General features: G+C 52.7%; 1 protein-coding gene across 15 annotated transcripts in view; it reads left to right on the top strand.

Moving 5' to 3' along the window:
- Positions 1–12018, top strand: part of TMEM229B (transmembrane protein 229B) — a 36432-nt gene extending 24414 nt beyond the window's left edge. For 9 of the 15 annotated variants that reach the window (XM_059182389.1, XM_059182394.1, XM_059182385.1 and 6 more), the window contains 2 exons: positions 1038–1219; positions 11310–12018. In XM_059182389.1, coding sequence (XP_059038372.1) covers positions 11331–11834 — 504 coding nt within the window. In that variant the 5' untranslated portion in view covers positions 1038–1219; positions 11310–11330 and the 3' untranslated portion in view covers positions 11835–12018. Of the gene's footprint in view, positions 1–587; positions 679–1037; positions 1220–1837; positions 2105–5491; positions 5598–5857; positions 5873–11309 lie in introns of those variants that run through there. The other 6 variants (XR_009355729.1, XM_059182396.1, XM_059182397.1 and 3 more) reach the window with 6 other exon arrangements.
- Positions 12019–12391: the final 373 nt, after the last annotated feature.

The following is a 12391-nucleotide window of genomic DNA, read 5'->3' as shown; positions in this document are numbered from 1 at the left end:
GAGGGTACTTTGGGGGTATCCACCCTCCAGGGGATCCCTATCCCCACCCCTTCACTTCTCCTCGGCTCCCTGCTGCTTCTGGGGAGCAGAGGCCCAGTGACCCCAGCTCACCTGGGAAGTGCGGGGAGGGAGGGGGAGTGAGGAAGCTGGCCGCATGCACCAGCTCGGGTGGTGCCCCCTCTGATAACTCTGCTTGGCTGTCCATGGGGTGTGGCGAGGGGGTGTGTTGGGGGGGTGGAGGGCGCCAGTTTCTGGCTGGGTCCTGCTTCAGGGACCTGAGCTCCATCTTTGGGCTCGTGCACATGGTGCTGCATCCAAGGGGTTTTTCTGAGAAGCTGCAGGACCTTCACATTCAAGTCAGAATCTTGATCAAATGGTCAAATCTCAGGGATATATTAAAAATGTGTCTGTGGCCAGGGGCATCAGAAAGTCAGATTTGTATCGGTTTGTAGTCGGTTATTGATGTTAACAGGAAGGGCTTTAATAAGAATAGTGATAAAATAGAGTGAAATAAATATTGGGGTGGTGGGATTGTGGGGAGAGGGATCTGGCACACCTTTTGTTGGTGTGCTTGTTTTTCTGTGTAGCTGTGCTCGACTCCCCAAATGCCTCCGTTATCGGCCTTCTGGGAGGTTCCTGACCGCCCTTGAGAGCAGATGTGGCCACTGCAGGGCGAAGGTGAGAGTGTAATTTGAAGCTATATGAAAAAGGCACTGGAGTCTAAAATTATACTCCCTCTCAGATTTACAAATGTGCACACATTTACTTGCAGAGTAAGAAGCCCTAAGTCCTAACCCCGCGTGTGAATGGCCTGGGACGCACCCCAAGCTGTCATTGCTGGATTAACCAGACCTGAGCAAACAGGACAGTACAGAGGAGGGAGTAATTTCCAAGAGAGGCACTCAGGGGCCCTGGTGGGATGACTGCTTGGTGCTGAGCCGGGAGCCTGGGCAATTGTCGTGATTGCCTTGAGGCTGCCTTTCCTTCTGGCCCAGGGGGCAGTGGAAGGTAATGAACACCTCCTCTTTTATTCCCAGGGACACATGGAAGCCTCCTGCCGACCAGCCAAGGATCAGCTGAGCCCTGGGGCTGATGCTTGCCGCCACTGCTGAGAATGGCACCGAGGCCCAGCCAGGCACCAGGACAAAGGTTAACCCGGGACACTCCTGGACAGTGACCCTGATGTCTGTTCTGAGCCGTGCACTCAGAGGTCTGATAAGTGAGTAATGTGACAGGCTCCCCAGGGATCCCAGGCCCTCCCTGCCTCAGGGGCACTGACGCAGGTCTGGAGGTTCCAGTTCGGAGCCTGTGTTGTGTCCGAGGGCCCGTCACGGGGGGGGGGGGGGGGGGGGGGGCGTAGTTCCAGGATAGGCGGGGAGGGCCAGGCCCCTTCAGGTCATGCCCTGTGTTGGAGCCGGCTTAGAGCCATGTGGCCTCTGAAATATGTGCCCCACCCAGATGGGCTGAATGAGTGAGGTCAGACACCCAGCACGGGGGAGATGACATCCTCCCACACTCCCTTTCTTATCTGTAGGCTCCTGGATGCTTTGGGCCTTGGGCTTCACCTCTGTGCCATGAGAACTGTACTTCATCTGGGATTGCAGACTTTGTCCAGAGCCCATGAGCGGTTCATGCGGCCTTGGGGAGAGCATCCAGGGCGCTGGGAGGAGTGGGATTTCTGGTGCCTGAGCTGCTACAGAGGTGGCCACCAGGGGGTCAAGAGGAGCAAGCCTTCTGCTGCTTTTGGTCTCCTCCTAAGGCCAGACATGCTGCGTGTAGAGCGTGGGACCCCCTGACCGTGGAGCTTCACCTGTCCTCGTATGGCCTTTCTTTCCAGACTTGGTCTCTGGCTTTTCCTTGATGGTGCTTTAAAAAATGATGATTGGCTGCTTTCCCAAGCCCCAGAGGTCTGTCTAGCCTGAAGGCCGTTGTCTGCGTAGGGCAGACAGTCCCCCTCTGGGTCAGCAGAGAGCTCGCCTGGAAGTCACAGCAGGGAGAGCACCCCCAACGGGACAAGCTGTTTGGGAGCTGCTGGACTGGCCCCCGGGGACCTGGAGCCTTAGATTCCACGCAGGAGCTTGCGGGGAAGGAGAAGGGCGACTAGGTAATTCTCAGCTTTAGCCAGAACTTGCCAGTTGACAGTTGAAAACTTAGGGCTGGCATCTATGTTTCCCTCAGCCTGGGCTTGCAAAACCAGTTTGTGGTTGGAGGGCTTTTCAGGAAGTGGGTCTCTGGGGCGATCTGTAGCCAGGGAGGTGTGCACCTAAACTCGGGGGTGCGGTGGGGGTGCAGAGATGGCCGTGGAGGCCACGGCGGGAACCCGGTGACTCAGATCAGAGACCTACGACCCACATCACGCAGGATTCCCCACCCAGGGCAGTCTCTACCAGTGGCCTTGGGACTGTTGTACCCTCTGGTCGGTGATCCCACTCCAGAATTACTCATTAGGAAATCTTTTCTTAGGAAATAACCACAGAGAAGAAAAGGGCTGAATTCTTTTTTAGAAGCATAAAAAGGATGTTTCTTATGGTGTTGTAGTAATAGTGGAAATGGGAAACAATTGTTCTCTCTTTGTTGATCATGTAGGTTAAGGAAGTTAAAGTTTTCCACCTGGTGGAATAGCATACTGCCATTGTACTAACGAGGACACAGACAATATAACAACTTGGAAAAATGATTATGATATACTAAGTGAAAATGTCAGGTTACAGGAGAAGTATATTAAGGATTAAGGTAATTTGTAAAATAAACACATGAGAAAGATGGCCAGGGAGACATGATGGTGGCTGCTAGTTTGGTGGACTAGGAATTCCTTTTCTTTTTCTTTTTTCTTTTTTTTTAAAGATTTTATTTATTTATTTGACAGAGAGAGAGACAGCGAGAGCGGGAACAAAGCAAGGGGAGTGAGAGAGGGAGAAGCAGGCTTCCGGCTGAGCAGGGAGTCCAATGCGGGACTTGAACCCAGGACCCTGGGATCATGACCTGAGCCAAAGGCAGCTGCTTAACGGCTGAGCCATCCCCTTTCTTTCCATGATGTGTGGATTTGCTTCTTGTGAAACTGAATGTATTCTGGATGAATATACGACACACATTAACAGTGACTTTCTCTAAGGTGTGGGGGGATGGGGGGCTTTTGCTCTTCAGGTCGATCCTTTCAGTGATGTTTAAATTTTAGGTGTGAGCACATGTTACTTTTATAATCAGGAAAAATAATAAAGATCTTTAAAAATGTTAGAACTGAAATTTTAAAAAGACCATATTTCCCAAGAAAGAGAAGAGAGAAAGGCTGAGGGAAGCTAGTTGTTTATACTTGCCCTGTGTGGGCCCATTCACCCTCCCATTCATTCATTCACCATGCCCCCGGTGTTAGTAGGTCTCATTGCCAGGCACTGGTCTAGGCACTGGGCACCCAGCACTGAACAAGGCAGAGCCCCTGTCCTCCTGGAGCGTTCATTCTTGTTGGGTGAGATAGACAGCAGACAAGTAGCAAAATACCAGAAAGCGAAAGTGCTGTGAGGACTGAAACAGGATGATGTCAGTCACAGGGAGGCTATTTTGAACTGGAGACTTGGAGAAGGTCTCAGGGGTGACTGGTTGAGTTGAAATCTGAATAACAATAGAGAGGCAGGCCAGTGAGGTCTGGGAAGAGCCTTGTTGGGAGGGGGCGGGGGCAACACACAGGATGCTCAGCCTGAGGGCCCCGCCCGCCCGGTGCCCTTCCCTGCCTGAACCCTGCTGACTCTCTGTGCCAAGCTGATTCTGTTCCCAGGGCCCACCTGCCCCCTGTGCCTGCCAGCTGGGATTTGGTTAGCATCGGAGGCCTTCTAAAATCCTCTCCAGCTTGCTGCTTTGTGTGGAGTGGTCTGCTGCTGCTCCAGGCGCCAGGCTTGGATGGAGAGTGTGATGCTGGTCACTGCTCTTGGCTGGCATTTCTGTGGCAGAGCTGGGCCATCTGAGATCCCCAGCCATGCTGGGGCGGGCTCGCAGTCAAGGACACTCTGGGCAATGTGTGTCCTGGTGAAAGGTCTTTGAATGGCACCTGTCTTGAGGCCCTCTGTGGTGGTGGCCGCTGTGGTCCTCTGAGGTCAACTATGACCCTGGAGGACCATCCCATGGGTCTTGCCGGAACTTGGGCTTAGAACAGAACTTGGCCTCTCAGAATAGGCTGAGAGCCTTCAACAGCTTGGACACCAGTCCTGAGCTTCACTGATGATCTTTCTAGAAGCTCGTGTGTCCTTCTTGCTTCCTGTTGTCTCTCCATACACCATCCTGGCTTTCCCGAAGCAGAAACTCAGAAACTGGTGGTGCCCGCAGAGGTGGCTGTAGTCAGCTTCAAGGGCAGTGTGCTGAGAAGGCTCTGGAGCCAGACTCGCTGGCTTTGAATCCCAGCTCTGCCTTTTAGAGCTGGAATTACTTAGCCTCCCTCTTCCTCAGTTTCCCTAGCTGTAAAATAAGCTTGAGTATTATCTGAGGTAGTACATGGTAGGTGCTGGGAAGAGAGCCTGATTATTCCTGTGACTGGAGAGGTGGAGGGAGGACCAACTTCGGGGACTTTCCTGGGGGATGCCCATAGCAAGAAAGGGTGGAACTCTATGGCATTGGGGTTACCCAGTGACCCCAAGTATTTAGCTCTACTTGCTTCCCTTCTGGCCCTGGAGCAAGTGCATGGGTTTCCCCCACCCCTACCCCACCCACAATCTGACAACCACAGAGGAAGCTCAGGACGGCTTCAGAACTTGCACCTTTCACCCAAATATTAGGACAACTACCCCCCCCCCCTTTTTTTTGCACTCACTTCCAGCACAGAGCCTGCCGACGGTCTGGACTCAGGGTCTCTGCCACTGCCTTGCCCTCGGGGGCCCCTGAAGCCTCCAAAAACTGAAGCAATTTTGGTGCCTAGAAATGAGGAAGTGAATGAGGTGAAAGAAGGAGGAAGGCCTGCCTAGTCTGGCTGCATGGAAGGGGAGTCCCGGTTTTCTAGCAAGATGATTCTCTGCACAGAAATTCCCAGAGTCATTTTGTTGTGGCACCTTAGCTTCCTGGGACAAGATGGGAGTTTGGGGTAAAACCAAGGGCGATCATCTCATTTGCTTTTGCCTGCAGCCTGTCTTGGACTTTTATGGCGCTCTCTTCATCCTTCTCCGCTTGCTCTGCTCTCTAAGGAATGGCTCAGTGGGTTCCAGGACTCGGTGAGATACTCTTAGGGAGCAAGAGTCGGTACCCCTCCCCCCCAATCACCTATCACCCGTGCCCTTGGAAGGGCAGTGCCCTGCTCTGACAAGTCACCTTTGCGGGCACTCTGTGTTCACAGGCCCTTTTATCAACAAGTATGAGGGCTCTTTACTTGAGTGTTGTTCCGCAGCATCCTGCTTGTGAAACCGTCCCCAGCTCTCCAAATTCCTTTCTCTCATTTTCACCCTTGCCCATGCTCTCCTGTTTTCTTCACCTTGAGTTTTCTTTCCCTGACTGTCCTCTGTGTCATGGTCCTCAGGACAGGTGTGTTTGTCACCAGGAGAAAGAGACTGACTTCCAGTGAGCTGCTGGTTCTTCCTGGTGCGGGACTTCACAGGGCTTTGATCCCGGTGCGGAGCAAGGAGGTACTGGGAGAATCTGGGGGCAGAGTCCCCGTTCAGGTGTGGGGAGGCATGGCCGGGGCCAGGAGAGCGTGGGGGAGCTTGTCCCAACTCAAGAGTTTAAGCCCTCCCGTAAGTGTTAGGAATGGGTTCAGGGAGTGGAGTTTTGAAAATCCAGCCAAGCCAGTGTGGCCTCTCATGTTAGTGTCTGTGGGGCTGTCCCAGCTGATGACACTGTCTCATGTCCCTCCTTTTCTGTCTTCGCCCCCATCTCCTGGCCCTAGTCAGGACTTCCAGCTTTCTCATTTGTCTCATGCAGAGTTGGCATGTTCTTCTGGCACAACCCCTAGGACGTGGCCTGACCTTGCCTAGGTATGCTTCCCCTCTGCCTAACCCTGTTCTTCCAGTATGGAAGATTCCAGAAATGGGATCCTATTCTTGGGCTCACCTTGTTCTTTCTCCCCCATCTTCTCTTCTATTTAGCAGCTTTCCCTCCTTCACCCTTTAACAGTGGCTCCTTCCATCCTGCTTCTGTTCATAGGGTTTGGAGGTCCAGCTCTTCCAAGTCACCTGCTCCAGGGGTGACTGGAGCCCCTGGGTTGTTGGGAACTCCAGTTGCCTGGGAGACCATCCTCCACCATGTCTAAAGATGAGACCATGAGGCAAGGAGAGCAGGGTTTTTAAGTCAGCATTAAGGTGGGGCTGACCTGAGGGGTCCACTAGTTCTGTCAGGCCACTGTGTAAGTTGAACAGGGAGTCCCTTCCCCTGGATCCTGTGGGCCAGAGGGGCCAGAGGTACGAGTGCAGGTCGGGTGGACAGACCTAATTTCAGAGGAGCCAGAGTTGGGCGGGAGGCAGAGTGGTCTCCGGGCCACCGCAGCACCCCCCTCCCCTGCCTCTGGTCATGGGCACCTCCTCATTCTCAGCCTGGGTCTGTTCTCTCCCACTCTGGGGGAGGCTAACAACCTATTGGGGTTTCAGGATAAAAGGAGGGTGTGGGAAGCTCTGCCAGGAACACTGGCCCTTTCGTTCTGCCCTTCTTGTCAAACCTGGACCTCAGAGGGCTAGTTCTGAGACCCCCTCGCCCTTCATGAAACCTCCCGAGCTACACAAAAGCTGGAAGCTCGCCTTGCCTCTCCTCAGCTTTGTCTTTGTTCTCCTCTGGGCTCTACATGCAGTTATTGGTTAAGGAGGGTTGCTTGGCTGCTGGGTTGTGCTCTGGTTGGACGTGAAGACCTGACTTGCCCGGTAAAGAAAGCTGCCCAACCACTAGCGAGAGCAGGGGCAGAATGACCCTGCCTCAGGGAGGAGGGAGCGCTGGAAGCAGAAGCTGACCAGGAAGCCTGGCTCTGTGCCAGAAATGGAACCACCCTCTCTGATCATTTGCTGTCATCTTAGTAGTGTCTGTCCCCTCAGTCACCCTTACAGTAACCCCCAGAAGTAGTTACCCTTATTATTCTCACTTCACCTGTAGGAAAACCGAGGCCCAGAAAAGTCAGGTAACATGCCCTACATCCCACAGGGGAAGGGTACCAGGAAACTGGAAAGGAAAAGGCAAGGTGGGGAGACCAGGATCTGCAGCCCCTGGACTTAACCATTTCATGCTATTCAAACCCAGGAATCATGGTTTGTGGTTGGTGATGGTTCAGGAGGGTAGGACCTGTATGAACTGTATGGGACATGAGGTTTTCTTAGATTTGTCCGGCGAATTTGTTGAGCATATTCTATATACAAGGCACAAAAATGACTCATACATAGTGCTACAGCAAATGTTTTTAAGATAAATTTTTTTAAATAAAAGTTTAGACATACTTGTTAGAAAAACATTTTAGGTTATACAGAGAAGTTTAAACAAGGAAACAAAAATCACTTGTGATGTCAACCATCCAGAGATGATTATGGCTAATTTTTTTGTACATTTGTTTTTTTTTTCCAAGATTTTATTTATTTGACAGAGATCACAAGTAAGCAGAGAAGCAGGCAGAGAGAGAGGGGAGAAGCAGGCTCTCCGCAGAGAGAGAGAAAACTGGGACTCCCCTTCCATGCTCATCTACTAAGAGCATGATCCCAGGACTCTGAGATCATGACCTGAGCTGAAGGCAGAGGCATAACCCACTGAGCCACCCAGGTGCCCCTTTTTTGTACATTTGTACAAAATCAAAATCATATTAATTACTCAGTTTTGAATCCTGCCTTTTTTTCTCTCTTACCATTATATTAATCAGTCACCAAGCGGCCACTAGTGCAAAGCATAGTGCAAACTGTTGTCACAGAAGTGAACTGGGTGCAGAGGTGGACAAACAGGGTAGTTGAGGAGGATTATGGGTCATGAGCCATGGGTTAGGGGTGGTGGCGCCAGTAGCAGTTGGGAAGGGCACCCCAGGTAGCAAGAGCAGTCATGAAGAGATCCAGAAGACAAGATCTGAGGCCATGGTATCTCATGAAGGGCTTTGCCAGCCGTCCCTAGGGGTTCAAACCTTCCCAAGTGGATGGTAAGGACACACTAGTGGGCCTTATGTGGGAAGAAGCATTGGATTTGTGTTTTAGAAAGACTGCTGTTTCTATACGCACTTTCCTAGCTGGGTAAGTGAATTGGAAAGGAAAAGGCAAGCGGGGAGACCAGCTGGCAGATGACTGAGGGCATCCAGGTGAATGACGGTGACAGCTTGGAACAGAGCAACAGCAATGAGAAAGGAGGGTCAAGGGGAAGAGATGATTTCAAACATAGTTAAGTGGTAGAAAGGACAGGAGGTAATGGCCGATTTGGTGGCTTTGCCATGTGACTTGCTTTGGCCAGTAAGATGTTCCTGGGCACGACTTAAGCAGAGTCTTGAAAAGCGTGGTGCAGTAGGGTCTGCTTTTCCATGTGCCTCTGCCCCTGCATGAGAAAGCCTGATGGGGATGAGAGACAGGTAGACCAGAGTCACCCAACCAAGGATAGGACAGAGCCCCAGACAAGCAGCCATTTCATGATCGAGGCCAGCCAAGATCTGCCAACCCACACACAAGCTGTGATAATAAATGAGAGCTGATTTACAGCACTGAGTTTTAGAATGCTTTGTTATGAAGCATGAACTGATTAAGAAATGTCTTCTTAAGTTGAATGCGGTGTGCCAGGCACTGTTCTAGGCACTGGGTAATGCAGCACTGAACCGGACAGACAAGGTCCTTATTCTCAGGGAGCTCATGTTGGGGGGCGGGATGCAGCAGAGGAAGCTAGAATGACCTCAGGGCCTCCTGCTGCCAACTGGGTGCAGGGTGAGATCACAGAAGGGAAGATGAGCTTTAGGGAAAAGATACTGAGTTTGAGGTGTCTATAGGACGCTTAGGTGGAGGGCTTGAGGTAGGAGTGGGATACATAGGTGTAGGACACAGGAGAGATATCTAGATGGGGACTGGAAGTTATCACCATAATAAAACAGGAAGTCATCTGGACCAAAGTGAGATAGAGGAAGTGCTCTGGCAATTCAGGCGAGGAAGAGAGGGCTGTGGGGATGAAGATGATTTTATTCTGAAGGTCATTTGGAAGCTGGATTTGTACTTGTGGACGGTGAGAGGAAAGGCACAGGAAACATACAGACAGGATCTTACAGAGGCAGGAGGGAAAACCAGGAGAGCAGCCAGTGAGAAGAAGGCTGAAAAAGTGGGCTGGAGTGAGATCCTAGAGAGTCTTAAACATCAAGCCAAGGAAGCTGTGGCGTTTCATTAGGACCGGGGATGGAGTGTGTGTGGGGGGGGGGGTGCTGGGAACTGAATGCTTTTGAGGAGGGGAGCAGCACTAGGCAGGCATGTCTAGGAGCCGGGCAGTAGTGTGCAGAGGGATGAGTGCTGAAGTAGAAATCGGGAGATGTGGATTCTGGTCTCGGCCTATCCATTCACCGGCCCTGAGGTATGGGACAAACCCACTTCTCTCAGCTCCAACTGTCTCTCTGAAAAAATGGGAGTGAAACTACCTGCCCTTCTTCGCATGAATCTTAATTTTGTAATTACCAATGACAAAAATTGGGAACGGAAGTGTCTGGAAGGGCTCAAAGCGATACACCAGGGCGAGTAATCTTGTGACGAGGCCTGCGTTAGCTGGAAGGCGGGGCAGCGAGTCCCAGAGAGGGAGGCCGACTGCAGGTGCAGCCTGTTCACCTCTGTCCCCTCACCCACCTTGACAGAGGGGTCAAGCCTGGGGTCCACAGGCAGCTGGCAGAGCTGGGATTTGTGTTTTCATGCCCTGCCTTCCCATTCCTGATGCTCCCCTGATCTCTCCCCATCATGAAGAGAGGGTCTGCTCCAGAGAGGCCTGTGAACAGAACAGAGGAGTGCAAAAGAGGCACTTCTCTTTCGGGGAGGACACGGGCTAGCAAGGTGGATCGAGAGGGCACAACCTTCTAGCAGGAAACGGGGTAGCACTGGATAAAGGACAAGGAAAAGTAGAGAGGCCTGTGGGCGAGGCCAGCCTTCAGGGAAGCTGTCTGGGACCTTAAAGCCCAGTGGGGCTAGAAGAGAGGAGGAGAAGGGAGGAAGTAGAGAGGAGGACTCTCTCCTCTGTCAGCCACTGGTTTCCTCTCCGCATTGAAACTAAACACCCAAACCCACTTAATGGAGCAGCTAAAGACAAATGTGACCACAACGAGCTGCCACTTTATACCCATTAGGATGGCCATCCTCAAAAAACCAGAAAATAACAAGTGCTGGCAAGGGTGTGGGGAAATTGGAAGCCTTGTGCATTGCTGGTGGGAATGTAAAATGGTGCAGCTGCCGTGGAAAACAGTAAGGGTATTCCTCAGAAAATTAATGTGGAATCACCATGTGATCTGGCAATTCTCCTGGATATAAATCCAAAAGAATGGAAATCAGAGACTAGAACAGATATTTACATACCTATGTTCAGAGCAGCAATGTTCACAATAGCCAAAAGGTAGAAACAAACCATTAATGGACAGATGGATAAATCAAATGTGATAGATTGATTGATCGATCACAAAGAATGAATATTATTCAGCCTTGAAAAGTGAAGGATATTCTGACACACGGTACTACATCAATGAACCTTGCCGACACTATGCTCAGTGAAGTAAGCCAGTCACAAAGGGACAAGTACCATATGATTCCCCTTAAAAGAGGTAACTGGAGTAGTCACATTCATAGAGAAAGAAGGTAGAAGGGTGGTTGCCAGGGGTGGGGAGGAGGTGGGGAGTTAGTGTTCTGTGGGTACGGAATTTCAGTTTGGGATGATGAAAAAGTTTTGGAGATGGACAGTGGAGACAGTTGCACAATAGTGGGAATGTACTCACTGCCACTGAACTATACACTTAAAAATGGCTAACATGGTAAATGTTAGTATATGTTAACACACACACTCCCACCACCCAAGGACAAATGTGAGAGGTTGCTTAGAAAGATCTCAGAAATATGAGTGAGGTGGAGTTGTTTGAGAAGTGGAGGAGGAGATGGTGACCCCAGTGGGTGGGCCTGATGAGAATTTGAGTAGAGCTGGTCAGAGGAAGCCAGTGGGACTTTTAAGTTTCTTGCCTTCCTTTCTCATGCCCACCTGGCCAAGATCCGGAATAGGGCGTAAAGTAATGACCAGGAAATAGGGTCCGGAGTGGGACTGGTAACCAAAGAGAACGGTAGCCGCGGGTGTGGAACCGCCTGGAGCCTGGTCATAGCGGAGACTCGGGCTGGGCGTGGGTGGCCAGGAGCGGGGGCTCCCTCCCGCCCTCACCTGTCTCCTCTGTGTCACAGCAGCCAGCCCCACTGGGCGCCATGGCGTCGGCCGAGCCGCTGACGGCGCTGTCCCGCTGGTACCTGTACGCCATCCACGGCTACTTCTGCGAGGTGATGTTCACGGCCGCCTGGGAATTCGTGGTGAACTTTAACTGGAAGTTCCCGGGGGTCACGAGCGTGTGGGCGCTCTTCATCTACGGCACGTCCATCCTCATCGTGGAGCGCATGTACCTGCGCCTGCGGGGCCGCTGCCCGCTGCTGCTGCGCTGCCTCATCTACACGCTCTGGACCTACCTGTGGGAGTTCACCACCGGCCTCATCCTGCGCCAGTTCAACGCCTGCCCCTGGGACTATTCCCAGTTCGACTTTGACTTCATGGGCCTCATCACTCTGGAGTACGCCGTGCCCTGGTTCTGCGGGGCCCTCATCATGGAGCAGTTCATCATCCGCAACACCCTCCGCCTCCGCTTTGACAAGGACGCGGAGCCCGGGGAGCCCGGGGGTCCCCTGGCCCTGGCCAACGGCCACGTCAAGACGGACTGAATGGGGCTGGTGGGCGGGGCCCGGGGCTCTCTCATGGACACGGGGGACAGAGGTACCGAGCTGGTGGGGCTACATCTTCTGAACAGCACAAGCCCTGGCCCGGGGCTTGCCTCAGCGCGCTAGGGCACACATGACATCGGCCTCCCTCCAGCACTCTCCGCGGGGGGCGGGGTGAGGTGTGGGGGGCGGGTGTGGAGGGAGCCGAGGGACTCTGGGAAGGGTCTGGGTCTCTGCGCCCAGCTCAGAGGCTGGGGGCCGGAGGCCTGTGGCTAAGCAGCGGCTGGACCCCCCTGGGTGACTTTGGAAGCAGCAGGCCCTGTCCTGGCTAAGGGGCTCTGAGAACGGGTTAGAAGGTGGAAGGCCAGGCCTGAGGAGGGTTGGGCTACTGCGAGGCCTCCTCCCTCTCACCTGGTTCTCACCTCCTCCCTCTCACCTGGGCTTTGACTGGTTCCATTGGCAATATTCAGGTGCTTGCTTGCAACCAATACCTCCCCGGGGGCCTGCTGAGCTGCCGCCTGAAGGGAGACTGGGCGGCCAGGAGGCTGCTTGGCAGCAGT

The sequence above is a fragment of the Mustela lutreola genome, chromosome 7, assembly GCF_030435805.1.
Source record: "Mustela lutreola isolate mMusLut2 chromosome 7, mMusLut2.pri, whole genome shotgun sequence".
In the NCBI taxonomy this organism is placed as follows: Eukaryota; Metazoa; Chordata; class Mammalia; order Carnivora; family Mustelidae; genus Mustela; species Mustela lutreola.
Note: the sequence above shows the minus strand (reverse complement) of the source record. Positions and strands in the feature narration are given on the sequence as shown.